Below are 21,029 nucleotides of genomic sequence, written 5' to 3' on the forward strand. Positions count from 1 at the left end.
CCTTTCAATTCTTGGAAAACCTGTGCATTTATTTAGAAGCAAACAGAAAAGGGTCATTGGTGTCAAACAAGAAGCCAATGTTATGCGAAAACTTATAGATTTATGTATAAAAAGCCCAAAAAACATGAACTAAGCTCACAAAATGCAACTGAAGCTCTCAAAATTAAGGAATGAAATGCATTAGTATGCATAGTTATGTTATTATTATTTCACCCTCATGTCTTTAAAATGCACAAGTCATAGAGACGCTTTATGTTTTTTAATGGCGTTTTTGGGTCATTTTAGGACTATAAACAAGCATTTAAAAGAGCTGCATGAAGATTCAACAACAATCCCCTATAATACTATAACCGAAAATGAAATTTGTCATCATTTATTCACCCCTGATGTTGTTCCAAACCTGACTTTCCAGACAAACAAAGACAAACAAAGATAAAACACTTTTGGTCCCCATTGACTTCCATTGTGTGGCTCAAAATATAATGGAAGTCAATGGGAGCCGAATGTATTTTGTGATCACAATATCTTCTTTTGTATTCAGTTTTTGCAAACAGCTTTGGAATAACATTAGATTGACTAAATGATGGCAAAATTGTAATTTTGGGGTGAACTGTCCCTTTAAATAACAAGTGTAAAGCCTTTCAGTTTTTGGAGAATCTGTGAAAACATCGGTCCATTTATTTAAAAAAACTCTATCAGGCAAAACGTGTAATAAACCTTCAGCTTTAGTTATGAATTCATCACAATCTCTCCAACAGAACCAAACAGAAAAGGGTCATAGGGATCAAACAAGAAGCCAATGTTATACCAAAACTTATAGATTTATGTATAAAAAGCCCCAAAAGTAAGTATTTCTTTTTTTAAAGACACACAAGCTCACAAAATGCAACCGAAGCTCCCAGAATTAAGGAATGAAATGCATTAGTATGCATAATTACGTTATTGTTATTTCACCCTCATGCCTTTAAAATGCACAATAGATGGTTTGTTTTTATGGTGTTTTTTGGGTCATTTAGAACAATACAAGAAGATTAATGAAGATTCTTCAACAATCCTTTTTTGTGTTTATCAGAAGAAAAAAAACAAGAAATAATGTAACCAAAAATGAAATTTATCATCATTTATTCACTCCTGATGTTGTTCCAAACCATTTTGGTTCCCATTGACTTCCATTATATTTTAGGTCACGCAATGGAAGTCAATGGGAGCCGAATGTATTTTCTGATCACAATTTCTTCTGTTGTGTTCAGTTTTAGCGAGCAGCTTTGGAATGCCATTAGAGTGAGTAAATGATGGCAAAAATGACACGAGCATGAGCAGATAATAACAGAATCCACATTTCTCAGTGAAATACTCCTTTAAAAATAATAAATATGTTATGCACATGATTTCCTTCACCTTTACAGTTATTTGCCCTTGTTTCAATCAAATTCTGCTCTTTTACCCTTGAGATCTCTGCCTTGAACACACAGCGCCCCCTAGAGGATAATATGTGTTTGTGCTCATCTGCGAACATACAGATGGTCCTCCTGTAATTTATATCTGTACAAACTGATTTCGTATCGACGCTAAACAGAAGAACCGGATCAAGCACCTGCAGCAGAGCATCTTTAGTGTGTTCAGGGCTCAGAATGGGTCGCATACTGTCTTTAGATATAAAGACGTGGTTATCTCCAGAATCTTCTGGAGGGTTTGGGATAAATCTCTCATGGGGAGGATCTGCAGCTCTTTTCCCAACGCTGATGTTGTCTGAGGATGGAAGAACTTTATCCAGTGTTATTTCATAGACAGCAGCAGGCTTATCTGGATTGGAGGAGACAAAAAGATTTTTAATTCAAACTGAGATTATAAAACGCACATGGTTTTGTTGATTTGTCTTCTGCTCACCAAGCCTGCATTTATTTGATCTGAAGTACAGCAAAAACAGTAAAATTTCGAAATATTTTTACTATTTAAAATAACTGCTTTCTATTTGAAAATATTTTCAAACGTAATTTATTTTTGCGATTTCAAAGCTGAATTTTCAGCATCATTACTCCAGGCTTCAGTGTCACATGATCCTTCAGAAATCTAATATGCTGATTTGCTATTAATTTTTTTTTTTAAATTAAGATTATTATGATCCAAAGATTGGCATTTATCTGAATTAAAAAGCTTTTGTAACATTATACACTATATCATTTTTTTTTTTTCCTGGGAAAGAAATGATAGAAATGAATACTTTTATTTAGCAAGGACGCTTTAAAGTTATGATAAAGACTTTTATACTGTAACAAAAGATTTCTATTTGAGATCAATTCTGTTCTTCTGAACTTTCTATTCATCGAAGAAACCTGAAGAAAATTCTACTAAGCTGTTTTTAACATAATAATAATGCAAATGTTTTTTTGAGCAGCAGATCAGCATATTAGAATGATTTCTGGAGGATCATGTGACACTGAAGGCTGGAGTAATGATGCTGAAAATTCAGCTTTGATCACAGAAATAAATTACATTTTAAAATATAATCAAATAGAAAGCAGTTATTTTAAATAGTAAAAATATTTCAGAATTTTACTGTTTTTGCTGTACTTCAGATCAGCAGAAGAGACTGCTTTGAAAAACATTAAAAATCCTACTGTTAAAAAACATTTGACTGACAGTGTATATCTTTTTTTCTCAAAGGTTGAATAAACACTCTTCAGTAACATTTGACATATGTTCTGTTATATGGTGTTCAATAATGTTCTTTAAATGTTAGCACTTTATTTATTTATACACTACCAGTCACAAGTTGCTGCAATTGTCCAGAAGTAGAGCTGAAATCCAGCTAAAGATATAATTAAGTATATCTGATTGTGCTAAAGTGGAACTATTGCATACTTTAGGCACACCTTACATATTTTTCATTTAAAGATATTATTTAAAGATCATACAATCCTCAATAACAGTGACATTAAAACATATTTTAGGCTCAATGTTAAGAAATAGTACTTCAAATAAAGTTTAATTACAACTTTTATATCAGTAAATATGTTAATAGACTTGAACTATACTTGGTATAAAATAAATGCATTTTAAATCTATTACTTTTTAACTAGAGACGATTTAGCTTGATGTCTCAGAGAAAATTCAAAAGTAACATTCCCAAAATGTTTGTAAAATGATAACATGGAATGTTTAATGTTTTTTTCTAAATGTTCACAGAACCAAGCAAAATGTTTAAAATAACTGGACATTTTGTTTTTACTTGATGGGAATGTTGGCAAAATGTTCTCTAAATATAGAATGGAAAAGCACCTGTTCCATGGAGGGACATGCGATGATCTGCAGGTCTTCGCCGCTGTACTCCTCCTGCAGAAATGCATGCAGTCTCTGGAAAACTTGCTGGACGTTGTTCTGAAACAGCATGTGATTGATTAGATTCAGTGCATTTCATATTATTATCCTGCTGTGTGAGCATTGCATTGTAGGCAACTAACCCTTTGCTCCTATCTTAGCTCCGCCTTAAAAAGTTACAGACCAATCCATCTTTAGCAACTGCTGCCAATCTCCATATTGTAAGACAAGTGTTTCGAGCTTTTGCACTGTTCTAAACGAAGTCTATGAACGTTCAGTTTTTGGATGGTTTTTAATTGAAAATCAACACATTTTTGCTGAATTTTTTTTATCGCTAACTGAGACTAAAAATAAAATACTATTAGAAAAAAAATTACACAAGTTGAAATACATGGTAAAACAACTAAAATAGAATATTAAAAATGTACTTTTTTAAAAATAATTTAAACATTTTTTTTTTTATAAAAATACTAAAAGTGCAAACAAAATTAACTAAACAGGCATAAAAAACTACTAAATCAAACAACTAAATTACTAAAAAAATATATTTTTAAATCATTTCTAAATATTATAATATATTTATAAATATTATAATGTTTTCCTAAAAATACTAACAGTGTAATAATAAACTAAACAATAATTTTTGTATTATTAGTTTTACTAAAATATTAAAAGTGCAAACAAAATTACTAAACAGGCATAAAAAAACTACTAAATCAAACAACTAAATTACTAAAAAAATATATTTTTAAATCATTTCTAAATATTATAATGTCATTTATAAATATTATAATATCATATATATAAATATTATAATGTTTTCCTAAAAATACTAAAAGTGTAATAATAAACTAAACAATAATTTAAGTATTATTAGTTTTACTAAAATATTAAAAGTGCAAACAAAATGACTAAACAGGCATAAAAAACTACTAAATAAAACAACTAAATTACTAAAAATATATTTTTTAAATCATTTCTAAATATTATAATGTCATTTCTAAATATTATAATATATTTATAAATATTATAATGTTTTCCTAAAAATACTAAAAGTGTAATAATAAACTAAACAATTTTTGTATTATTAGTTTTACTAAAATATTAAAAGTGCAAACAAAATTACTAAACAGGCATAAAAAAACTACTAAATCAAACAACTAAATTACTAAAAAAATATATTTTTAAATCATTTCTAAATATTATAATGTCATTTATAAATATTATAATATCATATATATAAATATTATAATGTTTTCCTAAAAATACTAAAAGTGTAATAATAAACTAAACAATAATTTAAGTATTATTAGTTTTACTAAAATATTAAAAGTGCAAACAAAATGACTAAACAGGCATAAAAAACTACTAAATAAAACAACTAAATTACTAAAAAATATATATATTTTAAATCATTTCTAAATATTATAATGTCATTTCTAAATATTATAATATATTTATAAATATTATAATGTTTTCCTAAAAATACTAAAAGTGTAATAATAAACTAAACAAAAATTTAAGTATTATTAGTTTTACTAAAATATTAAAAGTGCAAACAAAATGACTAAACAGGCATAAAAAACTACTAAATAAAACAACTAAATTACTAAAAAATATATATATTTTAAATCATTTCTAAATATTATAATGTCATTTCTAAATATTATAATATATTTATAAATATTATAATGTTTTCCTAAAAATACTAAAAGTGTAATAATAAACTAAACAAAAATTTAAGTATTATTAGTTTTACTAAAATATTAAAAGTGCAAACAAAATGACTAAACAGGCATAAAAAACTACTAAATAAAACAACTAAATTACTAAAAAATATATATTTTTTAAATAATTTCTAAATATAACAGTGATTTCTAAATATTATAATATATTTATAAATATTATAATGTTTTCCTAAAAATACTAACAGTGTAATAATAAACTAAACAATAATTTTAGTATTATTAGTTTTACTAAAATATTAAAAGTGCAAACAAAATTAACTAAACAGGCATAAAAAACTACGAAATCAAACAACTAAATTACTAAAAAAATATATTTTTTAAATCATTTCTAAATATTATAATGTTTTCCTAAAAATACTAAAAGTGTAATAATAAACTAAACAATAATTTTAGTATTATTAGTTTTACTAAAATATTAAAAGTGCAAACAAAATTACTAAACAGGCATAAAAAACTACTAAATCAAACAACTAAATTACTAAAAAAATATATTTTTTAAATAATTTCTAAATATAACAGTCATTTCTAAATATTATAATATATTTATAAATATTATAATGTTTTCCTAAAAATACTAACAGTGTAATAATAAACTAAACAATAATTTTAGTATCATTAGTTTTACTAAAATATTAAAAGTGCAAACAAAATTAACTAAACAGGCATAAAAAAACTACTAAATCAAACAACTAAATTACAAAAAAATATATTTTTTAAATCATTTCTAAATATTATAATGTTTTCCTAAAAATACTAAAAGTGTAATAATAAACTAAACAATAATTTTAGTATTATTAGTTTTACTAAAATATTAAAAGTGCAAACAAAATTACTAAACAGGCATAAAAAACTACTAAATCAAACAACTAAATTACTAAAAAAATATATTTTTTAAATCATTTCTAAATATTATAATGTCATTTCTAAATATTATAATATATTTATAAATATTATAATGTTTTCCTAAAAATACTAAAAGTGTAATAATAAACTAAACAATAATTTTAGTATTATTAGTTTTACTAAAATATTAAAAGTGCAAACAAAATGAACTAAACAGGCAGAAAAAACTACTAAATCAAACAACTAAATTACTAAAAAAATATATTTTTTAAATCATTTCTAAATATTATAATGTTTTCCTAAAAATACTAAAAGTGTAATAATAAACTAAACAATAATTTTAGTATTATTAGTTTTACTAAAATATTAAAAGTGCAAACAAAATTACTAAACAGGCATAAAAAACTACTAAATCAAACAACTAAATTACTAAAAAAATATATTTTTTAAATCATTTCTAAATATTATAATGTCATTTCTAAATATTATAATATATTTATAAATATTATAATGTTTTCCTAAAAATACTAAAAGTGTAATAATAAACTAAACAATAATTTTTGTATTATTAGTTTTACTAAAATATTAAAAGTGCAAACAAAATTAACTAAACAGGCATAAAAAACTACTAAATAAAACAACTAAATTACTAAAAATATATATTTTTTAAATCATTTCTAAATATTATAATGTTTTCCTAAAAATACTAAAAGTGTAATAATAAACTAAACAATAATTTTAGTATTATTAGTTTTACTACAATATTAAAAGTGCAAACAAAATTACTAAACAGGCATAAAAAACTACTAAATCAAACAACTAAATTACTAAAAATATATATTTTTTAAATCATTTCTAAATATTATAATGTTTTCCTAAAAATAGTAAAAGTGTAATAATAAACTAAACAATAATTTTAGTATTATTAGTTTTACTACAATATTAAAAGTGCAAACAAAATTACTAAACAGGCAGAAAAAACTACTAAATCAAACAACTAAATTACTAAAAAAATATATTTTTAAAATCATTTCTAAATATAATAAAGTCATTTCTAAATATTATAATATATTTATAAATATTATAATGTTTTCCTAAAAATACTAAAAGTGTAATAATAAACTAAACAATAATTTTAGTATTATTAGTTTTACTAAAATATTAAAAGTGCAAACAAAATTAAATAAACAGGCATAAAAAAACTACTAAATCAAACAACTAAATTACTAAAAAAATATATTTTTTAAATAATTTCTAAATATAACAGTCATTTCTAAATATTATAATATATTTATAAACATTATAATGTTTTCCTAAAAATACTAAAAGTGTAATAATAAACTAAACAATAATTTTAGTATTATTAGTTTTACTAAAATATTAAAAGTGCAAACAAAATTAACTAAACAGGCATAAAAAACTACTAAATCAAACAACTAAATTACTAAAAAAAATATATTTTTTAAATCATTTCTAAATATTATAATGTTTTCCTAAAAATACTAAAAGTGTAATAATAAACTAAACAATAATTTTAGTATTATTAGTTTTACTAAAATATTAAAAGTGCAAACAAAATTACTAAACAGGCATAAAAAACTACTAAATCAAACAACTAAATTACTAAAAAAATGTATTTTTAAATCATTTCTAAATATAATAAAGTCATTTCTAAATATTATAATATATTTATAAATATTATAATGTTTTCCTAAAAATACTAAAAGTGTAATAATAAACTAAACAATAATTTTTGTATTATTAGTTTTACTAAAATATTAAGTGCAAACAAAATTAACTAAACAGGCATAAAAAACTACTAAATCAAACAACTAAATTACTAAAAAAAATATATTTTTTAAATAATTTCTAAATATAACAGTCATTTCTAAATATTATAATATATTTATAAACATTATAATGTTTTCCTAAAAATACTAAAAGTGTAATAATAAACTAAACAATAATTTTAGTATTATTAGTTTTACTAAAATATTAAGTGCAAACAAAATTAACTAAACAGGCATAAAAAAACTACTAAATCAAACAACTAAATTACTAAAAAATATATATTTTTTAAATCATTTCTAAATATAATAAAGTCATTTCTAAATATTATAATATATTTATAAACATTATAATGTTTTCCTAAAAATACTAAAAGTGTAATAATAAACTAAACAATAATTTTAGTATTATTAGTTTTACTAAAATATTAAAAGTGCAAACAAAATTAACTAAACAGGTATAAAAAACTACTAAATCAAACAACTAAATTACTAAAAAAAATATATTTTTTAAATCATTTCTAAATATAATGTTTTCCTAAAAATACTAAAAGTGTAATAATAAACTAAACAATAATTTTAGTATTATTAGTTTTACTAAAATATTAAAAGTGCAAACAAAATTACTAAACAGGCATAAAAAAACTACTAAATCAAACAACTAAATTACTAAAAAAATATATTTTTTAAATCATTTCTAAATATAATGTTTTCCTAAAAATACTAAAAGTGTAATAATAAACTAAACAATAATTTTAGTATTATTAGTTTTACTAAAATATTAAAAGTGCAAACAAAATGAACTAAACAGGCAGAAAAAAATACTAAATCAAACAACTAAATTACTAAAAAATATATTTTTAAAATCATTTATAAATATTATAATGTTTTCCTAAAAATACTAACAGTGTAATAATAAACTAAACAATAATTTAAGTATTATTAGTTTTACTAAAATATTAAGTGCAAACAAAATTAGCTAAATAGGCATAAAAAACTACTAAATCAAACAACTAAATTACAAAAAATATATATTTTTAAAATCATTTCTAAATATTATAATGTTTTCCTAAAAATACTAAAAGTGTAATAATAAACTAAACAATTTTAGTATTATTAGTTTTACTAAAATATTAAAAGTGCAAACAAAATTACTAAACAGGCATAAAAAAAACTACTAAATCAAACAACTAAATTACTAAAAAAATATATTTTTTAAATCATTTCTAAATATTATAATGTTTTCCTAAAAATACTAACAGTGTAATAATAAACTAAACAATAATTTTAGTATTATTAGTTTTACTAAAATATTAAAAGTGCAAACAAAATTACTAAACAGGCATAAAAAACTACTAAATCAAACAACTAAATTACTAAAAAAATATATTTTTTAAATCATTTCTAAATATAATAAAGTCATTTCTAAATATTATAATATATTTATAAATATTATAATGTTTTCCTAAAAATACTAAAAGTGTAATAATAAACTAAACAATAATTTTAGTATTATTAGTTTTACTAAAATATTAAAAGTGCAAACAAAATGAACTAAACAGGCAGAAAAAACTACTAAATCAAACAACTAAATTACTAAAAAATATATTTTTAAAATCATTTCTAAATATTATAATGTTTTCCTAATAATACTAACAGTGTAATAATAAACTAAACAATAATTTTAGTATTATTAGTTTTACTAAAATATTAAAAGTGCAAACAAAATTACTAAACAGGCATAAAAAACTACTAAATCAAACAACTAAATTACTAAAAAAAAATATATATTTTTAAATCATTTCTAAATATTATAATGTTTTCCTAAAAATACTAACAGTGTAATAATAAACTAAACAATAATTTAAGTATTATTAGTTTTACTAAAATATTAAAAGTGCAAACAAAATTACTAAACAGGCATAAAAAACTACTAAATCAAACAACTAAATTACTAAAAATATATATTTTTAAATAATTTCTAAATATAATTATGTCATTTCTAAATATTATAATATATTTATAAATATTACAATGTTTTCCTAAAAATACTAAAAGTGTAATAATAAACTAAACAATAATTTTAGTATTATTAGTTTTACTAAAATATTAAAAGTGCAAACAAAATGAACTAAACAGGCAGAAAAAAATACTAAATCAAACAACTAAATTACTAAAAAATATATTTTTAAAATCATTTCTAAATATTATAATGTTTTCCTAAAAATACTAAAAGTGTAATAATAAACTAAACAATAATTTTAGTATTATTAGTTTTACTAAAATATTAAAAGTGCAAACAAAATTACTAAACAGGCATAAAAAACTACTAAATCAAACAACTAAATTACTAAAAAAATATATTTTTTAAATCATTTCTAAATATAATAAAGTCATTTCTAAATATTATAATATATTTATAAATATTATAATGTTTTCCTAAAAATACTAAAAGTGTAATAATAAACTAAACAATAATTTTAGTATTATTAGTTTTACTAAAATATTAAAAGTGCAAACAAAATGAACTAAACAGGCAGAAAAAACTACTAAATCAAACAACTAAATTACTAAAAAATATATTTTTAAAATCATTTCTAAATATTATAATGTTTTCCTAATAATACTAACAGTGTAATAATAAACTAAACAATAATTTTAGTATTATTAGTTTTACTAAAATATTAAAAGTGCAAACAAAATTACTAAACAGGCATAAAAAACTACTAAATCAAACAACTAAATTACTAAAAAAAAATATATATTTTTAAATCATTTCTAAATATTATAATGTTTTCCTAAAAATACTAACAGTGTAATAATAAACTAAACAATAATTTAAGTATTATTAGTTTTACTAAAATATTAAAAGTGCAAACAAAATTACTAAACAGGCATAAAAAACTACTAAATCAAACAACTAAATTACTAAAAATATATATTTTTTAAATAATTTCTAAATATAATTATGTCATTTCTAAATATTATAATATATTTATAAATATTACAATGTTTTCCTAAAAATACTAAAAGTGTAATAATAAACTAAACAATAATTTTAGTATTATTAGTTTTACTAAAATATTAAAAGTGCAAACAAAATTAACTAAACAGGCATAAAAAACTACTAAATCAAACAACTAAATTACAAAAAATATATATTTTTAAATCATTTCTAAATATTATAATATCATATTTATAAATATTAAAATGTTTTCCTAAAAATACTAACAGTGTAATAATAAACTAAACAATAATTTTAGTATTATTAGTTTTACTAAAATATTAAAAGTGCAAACAAAATTAACTAAACAGGCATAAAAAACTACTAAATCAAACAACTAAATTACTAAAAAAATATATTTTTTAAATCATTTCTAAATATTATAATGTTTTCCTAAAAATACTAACAGTGTAATAATAAACTAAACAATAATTTTAGTATTATTAGTTTTACTAAAATATTAAAAGTGCAAACAAAATTAACTAAACAGGCATAAAAAACTACTAAATCAAACAACTAAATTACTAAAAAAATATATTTTTTAAATCATTTCTAAATATTATAATGTTTTCCTAAAAATACTAAAAGTGTAATAATAAACTAAACAATAATTTTAGTATTATTAGTTTTACTAAAATATTAAAAGTGCAAACAAAATTAACTAAACAGGCATAAAAAACTACTAAATCAAACAACTAAATTACAAAAAATATATATTTTTAAATCATTTCTAAATATTATAATATCATATTTATAAATATTAAAATGTTTTCCTAAAAATACTAACAGTGTAATAATAAACTAAACAATAATTTTAGTATTATTAGTTTTACTAAAATATTAAAAGTGCAAACAAAATTAACTAAACAGGCATAAAAAACTACTAAATCAAACAACTAAATTACTAAAAAAATATATTTTTTAAATCATTTCTAAATATTATAATGTTTTCCTAAAAATACTAACAGTGTAATAATAAACTAAACAATAATTTTAGTATTATTAGTTTTACTAAAATATTAAAAGTGCAAACAAAATTAACTAAACAGGCATAAAAAACTACTAAATCAAACAACTAAATTACTAAAAAAATATATTTTTTAAATCATTTCTAAATATTATAATGTTTTCCTAAAAATACTAAAAGTGTAATAATAAACTAAACAATAATTTTAGTATTATTAGTTTTACTAAAATATTAAAAGTGCAAACAAAATTACTAAACAGGCATAAAAAAACTACTAAATCAAACAACTAAATTACTAAAAAAAAATATATTTTTTAAATCATTTCTAAATATTATAATGTTTTCCTAAAAATACTAAAAGTGTAATAATAAACTAAACAATAATTTTAGTATTATTAGTTTTACTAAAATATTAAAAGTGCAAACAAAATTAACTAAACAGGCATAAAAAACTACTAAATCAAACAACTAAATTACTAAAAAAATATATTTTTTAAATCATTTCTAAATATTATAATGTTTTCCTAAAAATACTAACAGTGTAATAATAAACTAAACAATAATTTTAGTATTATTAGTTTTACTAAAATATTAAAAGTGCAAACAAAATTAACTAAACAGGCATAAAAAACTACTAAATCAAACAACTAAATTACTAAAAAAAAATATTTTTTAAATAATTTCTAAATATTATAATGTCATTTCTAAATATTATAATATATTTATAAATATTATAATGTTTTCCTAAAAATACTAACAGTGTAATAATAAACTAAACAATAATTTTAGTATTATTAGTTTTACTAAAATATTAAAAGTGCAAACAAAATTAACTAAACAGGCATAAAAAACTACTAAATCAAACAACTAAATTACTAAAAAAATATATTTTTTAAATCATTTCTAAATATTATAATGTTTTCCTAAAAATACTAACAGCGTAATAATAAACTAAACAATAATTTTAGTATTATTAGTTTTACTAAAATATTAAAAGTGCAAACAAAATTACTAAACAGGCATAAAAAACTACTAAATCAAACAACTAAATTACTAAAAAATATATATATTTTTAAATCATTTCTAAATATTATAATGTCATTCCTAAATATTATAATATATTTATAAATATTATAATGTTTTCCTAAAAATACTAAAAGTGTAATAATAAACTAAACAATAATTTTAGTATTATTAGTTTTACTAAAATATTAAAAGTGCAAACAAAATTACTAAACAGGCATAAAAAACTACTAAATCAAACAACTAAATTACTAAAAAATATATATTTTTTTAAATCATTTCTAAATATTATAATGTCATTTCTAAACATTATAATATATTTCTAAATATTATAATGTTTTCCTAAAAATACTAAAAGTGTAATAATAAACTAAACAATAATTTTAGTATTATTAGTTTTACTAAAATATTAAAAGTGCAAACAAAATGAACTAAACAGGCATAAAAAACTACTAAATCAAACAACTAAATTACTAAAAAAAAATATTTTTTAAATCATTTCTAAATATTATAATGTTTTCCTAAAAATACTAAAAGTGTAATAATAAACTAAACAATAATTTTAGTATTATTAGTTTTACTAAAATATTAAAAGTGCAAACAAAATTAGCTAAACAGGCATAAAAAAACTACTAAATCAAACAACTAAATTACTAAAAAAAAATATTTTTTAAATCATTTCTAAATATTATAATGTTTTCCTAAAAATACTAAAAGTGTAATAATAAACTAAACAATAATTTTAGTATTATTAGTTTTACTAAAATATTAAAAGTGCAAACAAAATTACTAAACAGGCATAAAAAACTACTAAATCAAACAACTAAATTACTAAAAATATATATTTTTAAATCATTTCTAAATATTATAATGTTTTCCTAAAAATACTAAAAGTGTAATAATAAACTAAACAATAATTTTAGTATTATTAGTTTTACTAAAATATTAAAAGTGCAAACAAAATTAACTAAACAGGCATAAAAAACTACTAAATCAAACAACTAAATTACTAAAAAAATATATTTTTTAAATCATTTCTAAATATAATAATGTCATTTCTAAATATTATAATATCATATTTATAAATATTATAATGTTTTCCTAAAAATACTAAAAGTGTAATAATAAACTAAACAATAATTTTAGTATTATTAGTTTTACTAAAATATTAAAAGTGCAAACAAAATTACTAAACAGGCATAAAAAACTACTAAATCAAACAACTAAATTACTAAAAATATATATTTTTAAATCATTTCTAAATATTATAATGTTTTCCTAAAAATACTAAAAGTGTAATAATAAACTAAACAATAATTTTAGTATTATTAGTTTTACTAAAATATTAAAAGTGCAAACAAAATTACTAAACAGGCATAAAAAACTACTAAATCAAACAACTAAATTACTAAAAAAATATATTTTTTAAATCATTTCTAAATATAATAATGTCATTTCTAAATATTATAATATCATATTTATAAATATTATAATGTTTTCCTAAAAATACTAACAGTGTAATAATAAACTAAACAATAATTTTTGTATTATTAGTTTTACTAAAATATTAAAAGTGCAAACAAAATTACTAAACAGGCATAAAAAACTACTAAATCAAACAACTAAATTACTAAAAATATATATTTTTTAAATCATTTCTAAATATAATAAAGTCATTTCTAAATATTATAATATATTTATAAATATTATAATGTTTTCCTAAAAATACTAAAAGTGTAATAATAAACTAAACAATAATTTTAGTATTATTAGTTTTACTAAAATATTAAAAGTGCAAACAAAATTACTAAACAGGCATAAAAAACTACTAAATCAAACAACTAAATTACTAAAAATATATATTTTTAAATCATTTCTAAATATTATAATGTTTTCCTAAAAATACTAAAAGTGTAATAATAAACTAAACAATAATTTTAGTATTATTAGTTTTACTAAAATATTAAAAGTGCAAACAAAATTACTAAACAGGCATAAAAAACTACTAAATCAAACAACTAAATTACTAAAAATATATATTTTTAAATCATTTCTAAATATTATAATGTTTTCCTAAAAATACTAAAAGTGTAATAATAAACTAAACAATAATTTTAGTATTATTAGTTTTACTAAAATATTAAAAGTGCAAACAAAATTACTAAACAGGCATAAAAAACTACTAAATCAAACAACTAAATTACTAAAAATATATATTTTTAAATCATTTCTAAATATTATAATGTTTTCCTAAAAATACTAAAAGTGTAATAATAAACTAAACAATAATTTTAGTATTATTAGTTTTACTAAAATATTAAAAGTGCAAACAAAATTAACTAAACAGGCATAAAAAACTACTAAATCAAACAACTAAATTACAAAAAATATATATTTTTTAAATCATTTCTAAATATTATAATGTTTTCCTAAAAATACTAAAAGTGTAATAATAAACTAAACAATAATTTTTGTATTATTAGTTTTACTAAAATATTAAAAGTGCAAACAAAATTACTAAACAGGCATAAAAAACTACTAAATCAAACAACTAAATTACTAAAAAAATATATTTTTTAAATCATTTCTAAATATTATAATGTCATTTCTAAATATTATAATATATTTATAAACATTATAATGTTTTCCTAAAAATACTAAAAGTGTAATAATAAACTAAACAATAATTTTAGTATTATTAGTTTTACTAAAATATTAAAAGTGCAAACAAAATTACTAAACAGGCAGAAAAAACTACTAAATCAAACAACTAAATTACTAAAAAATATATTTTTAAAATCATTTCTAAATATTATAATGTTTTCCTAATAATACTAACAGTGTAATAATAAACTAAACAATAATTTTAGTATTATTAGTTTTACTAAAATATTAAAAGTGCAAACAAAATTACTAAACAGGCAGAAAAAACTACTAAATCAAACAACTAAATTACTAAAAAATATATTTTTAAAATCATTTCTAAATATTATAATGTTTTCCTAATAATACTAACAGTGTAATAATAAACTAAACAATAATTTTAGTATTATTAGTTTTACTAAAATATTAAAAGTGCAAACAAAATTACTAAACAGGCATAAAAAACTACTAAATCAAACAACTAAATTACTAAAAATATATATTTTTTAAATAATTTCTAAATATAATTATGTCATTTCTAAATATTATAATATATTTATAAATATTACAATGTTTTCCTAAAAATACTAAAAGTGTAATAATAAACTAAACAATAATTTTAGTATTATTAGTTTTACTAAAATATTAAAAGTGCAAACAAAATGAACTAAACAGGCATAAAAAACTACTAAATCAAACAACTAAATTACTAAAAAAATATATTTTTTAAATCATTTCTAAATATTATAATGTTTTCCTAAAAATACTAAAAGTGTAATAATAAACTAAACAATAATTTAAGTATTATTAGTTTTACTAAAATATTAAAAGTGCAAACAAAATGAACTAAACAGGCAGAAAAAAATACTAAATCAAACAACTAAATTACTAAAAAATATATTTTTAAAATCATTTCTAAATATTATAATGTTTTCCTAAAAATACTAACAGTGTAATAATAAACTAAACAATAATTTTAGTATTATTAGTTTTACTAAAATATTAAAAGTGCAAACAAAATTAACTAAACAGGCATAAAAAACTACTAAATCAAACAACTAAATTACAAAAAATATATATTTTTAAATCATTTCTAAATATTATAATATCATATTTATAAATATTAAAATGTTTTCCTAAAAATACTAACAGTGTAATAATAAACTAAACAATAATTTTAGTATTATTAGTTTTACTAAAATATTAAAAGTGCAAACAAAATGACTAAACAGGCATAAAAAACTACTAAATCAAACAACTAAATTACTAAAAAAATATATTTTTTAAATCATTTCTAAATATTATAATGTTTTCCTAAAAATACTAAAAGTGTAATAATAAACTAAACAATAATTTTAGTATTATTAGTTTTACTAAAATATTAAAAGTGCAAACAAAATTACTAAACAGGCATAAAAAACTACTAAATCAAACAACTAAATTACTAAAAAAATATATTTTTTAAATAATTTCTAAATATAACAGTCATTTCTAAATATTATAATATATTTATAAATATTATAATGTTTTCCTAAAAATACTAAAAGTGTAATAATAAACTAAACAATAATTTTAGTATTATTAGTTTTACTAAAATATTAAAAGTGCAAACAAAATTAACTAAACAGGCATAAAAAAACTACTAAATCAAACAACTAAATTACAAAAAAATATATTTTTTAAATCATTTCTAAATATTATAATGTTTTCCTAAAAATACTAAAAGTGTAATAATAAACTAAACAATAATTTTAGTATTATTAGTTTTACTAAAATATTAAAAGTGCAAACAAAATTACTAAACAGGCATAAAAAACTACTAAATCAAACAACTAAATTACTAAAAAAATATATTTTTTAAATCATTTCTAAATATTATAATGTCATTTCTAAATATTATAATATATTTATAAATATTATAATGTTTTCCTAAAAATACTAAAAGTGTAATAATAAACTAAACAATAATTTTAGTATTATTAGTTTTACTAAAATATTAAAAGTGCAAACAAAATGAACTAAACAGGCAGAAAAAACTACTAAATCAAACAACTAAATTACTAAAAAAAATATATTTTTTAAATCATTTCTAAATATTATAATGTTTTCCTAAAAATACTAAAAGTGTAAAAATAAACTAAACAATAATTTTAGTATTATTAGTTTTACTAAAATATTAAAAGTGCAAACAAAATTAGCTAAACAGGCATAAAAAACTACTAAATCAAACAACTAAATTACTAAAAAATATATATTTTAAATCATTTCTAAATATAATTATGTCATTCTAAATATTATAATATATTTATAAATATTACAATGTTTTCCTAAAAATACTAAAAGTGTAATAATAAACTAAACAATAATTTTAGTATTATTAGTTTTACTAAAATATTAAAAGTGCAAACAAAATTACTAAACAGGCATAAAAAACTACTAAATCAAACAACTAAATTACTAAAAAATATATATTTTAAATCATTTCTAAATATAATTATGTCATTCTAAATATTATAATATATTTATAAATATTACAATGTTTTCCTAAAAATACTAAAAGTGTAATAATAAACTAAACAATAATTTTAGTATTATTAGTTTTACTAAAATATTAAAAGTGCAAACAAAATTACTAAACAGGCATAAAAAACTACTAAATCAAACAACTAAATTACTAAAAAATATATATTTTTTAAATCATTTCTAAATATAATAGTCATTTCTAAATATTATAATATATTTATAAATATTATAATGTTTTCCTAAAAATACTAAAAGTGTAATAATAAACTAAACAATAATTTAAGTATTATTAGTTTTACTAAAATATTAAAAGTGCAAACAAAATTAGCTAAACAGGCATAAAAAACTACTAAATCAAACAACTAAATTACTAAAAATATATATTTTTAAATCATTTCTAAATATTATAATGTCATTTCTAAATATTATAATATATTTATAAATATTATAATGTTTTCCTAAAAATACTAAAAGTGTAATAATAAACTAAACAATTTAAGTATTATTAGTTTTACTAAAATATTAAGTGCAAACAAAATTAACTAAACAGGCATAAAAAACTACTAAATCAAACAACTAAATTACTAAAAAAATATATATTTTAAATCATTTTTAAATATAATAAAGTCATTTCTAAATATTATGATATATTTATAAATATTATAATGTTTTCCTAAAAATACTAAAAGTGTAATAATAAACTAAACAATAATTTTAGTATTATTAGTTTTACTAAAATATTAAAAGTGCAAACAAAATTAGCTAAACAGGCATAAAAAACTACTAAATCAAACAACTAAATTACTAAAAATATATATTTTTAAATCATTTCTAAATATTATAATGTCATTTCTAAATATTATAATATATTTATAAATATTATAATGTTTTCCTAAAAATACTAAAAGTGTAATAATAAACTAAACAATTTAAGTATTATTAGTTTTACTAAAATATTAAGTGCAAACAAAATTAACTAAACAGGCATAAAAAACTACTAAATCAAACAACTAAATTACTAAAAAAATATATATTTTAAATCATTTTTAAATATAATAAAGTCATTTCTAAATATTATGATATATTTATAAATATTATAATGTTTTCCTAAAAATACTAAAAGTGTAATAATAAACTAAACAATAATTTAAGTATTATTAGTTTTACTAAAATATTAAGTGCAAACAAAATTAACTAAACAGGCATAAAAAACTACTAAATCAAACAACTAAATTACTAAAAAATATATATATTTTAAATCATTTCTAAATATTATAATGTTTTCCTAAAAATACTAAAAGTGTAATAATAAACTAAACAATAATTTTAGTATTATTAGTTTTACTAAAATATTAAAAGTGCAAACAAAATTAACTAAACAGGCATAAAAAACTACTAAATCAAACAACTAAATTACAAAAAATATATATTTTTAAATCATTTCTAAATATTATAATATCATATTTATAAATATTAAAATGTTTTCCTAAAAATACTAACAGTGTAATAATAAACTAAACAATAATTTAAGTATTATTAGTTTTACTAAAATATTAAGTGCAAACAAAATTAACTAAACAGGCATAAAAAAAACTACTAAATCAAACAACTAAATTACTAAAAATATATATATTTTAAATAATTTCTAAATATAATAATGTCATTTCTAAATATTATAATATATTTCTAAATATTATAATGTTTTCCTAAAAATACTAAAAGTGTAATAATAAACTAAACAATAATTTTTGTATTATTAGTTTTACTAAAATATTAAAAGTGCAAACAAAATTAACTAAACAGGCATAAAAAACTACTAAATCAAACAACTAAATTACTAAAAAAATATATTTTTTAAATCATTTCTAAATATAATAATGTCATTTCTAAATATTATAATATATTTATAAACATTATAATGTTTTCCTAAAAATACTAAAAGTGTAATAATAAACTAAACAATAATTTTAGTATTATTAGTTTTACTAAAATATTAAAAGTGCAAACAAAATGAACTAAACAGGCAGAAAAAAATACTAAATCAAACAACTAAATTACTAAAAAATATATTTTTAAAATCATTTCTAAATATTATAATGTTTTCCTAAAAATACTAAAAGTGTAATAATAAACTAAACAATAATTTTAGTATTATTAGTTTTACTAAAATATTAAAAGTGCAAACAAAATTAACTAAACAGGCATAAAAAACTACTAAATCAAACAACTAAATTACAAAAAATATATATTTTTAAATCATTTCTAAATATTATAATATCATATTTATAAATATTAAAATGTTTTCCTAAAAATACTAACAGTGTAATAATAAACTAAACAATAATTTTAGTATTATTAGTTTTACTAAAATATTAAGTGCAAACAAAATTAACTAAACAGGCATAAAAAACTACTAAATCAAACAACTAAATTACTAAAAAAAATATATTTTTTAAATCATTTCTAAATATTATAATGTTTTCCTAAAAATACTATTATAATATAATATTTTGAAATTAAGAAAAAAAAAATTCAACATCAAAATCAAAACAAATTTGATTCTTTTTGGATGGATTTTAACTCAACAATAACAAAACTGTTTCCAGCATGATTTTATGACTAAAACTAAAAATACAAGAAAATACATTAGTTGAAATAAATGTTAATAAATTAAAAATAATTGTAATTTTTTTTAGTACTAAAAAATATATTTTTTAGAAGTACTAAAAATAAAAACAATGAATGCAATAAAAATGAACTAAATTATAACTAAATTGTTTAAATTAATTTAATTTAGTTTAAAAAAAAAATAAATAAAACTATTTTTTTAAGATATTTGGCATTTATTTAAGATAATGGGTGTGATACTCACCCTGACTGGCTTGAACAGGATGAACTCTGTGTCTTTATTGGCCAGATATAAAGACATGCTCTGTAACGTCCCAGGCAACTTGTTTTTCAGTATCCGATAGGTTGCCATCACTATGTCATTAATTTTGGCTAAAAGTGCAGAAAATGCATCCTCATTAACAAGTGCAAAAACTTCAATACAACACACTCATACATCTCTGCCTCATTATGATGTAACAGCATGAATATCTGTCAAGAACATGTATGGGTCATATTTCACCCCAAAATTTAAAGAAAGAACACTTTACACAATGAAAATGAAG

The 21,029-nt window shown here is 18.6% G+C and overlaps 1 protein-coding gene across 1 annotated transcript in view; it reads right to left on the minus strand.

The window, feature by feature from the left end:
- Positions 1-1,081: 1,081 nt before the first annotated feature.
- Positions 1,082-21,029, minus strand: part of cog3 (component of oligomeric golgi complex 3) — a 53,015-nt gene continuing 33,067 nt past the window's right edge. The window contains exons 21-23 of the mRNA XM_073845633.1: positions 20,729-20,856; positions 3,280-3,378; positions 1,082-1,803 (exon numbers count right to left, since the gene is read on the minus strand). Coding sequence (XP_073701734.1) covers positions 1,777-1,803; positions 3,280-3,378; positions 20,729-20,856 — 254 coding nt within the window. The 3' untranslated portion in view covers positions 1,082-1,776. The remainder of the gene's footprint in view (positions 1,804-3,279; positions 3,379-20,728; positions 20,857-21,029) is intronic.

This window comes from Garra rufa, chromosome 8 (genome assembly GCF_049309525.1).
Source record: "Garra rufa chromosome 8, GarRuf1.0, whole genome shotgun sequence".
Lineage (NCBI taxonomy): Eukaryota > Metazoa > Chordata > Actinopteri > Cypriniformes > Cyprinidae > Garra > Garra rufa.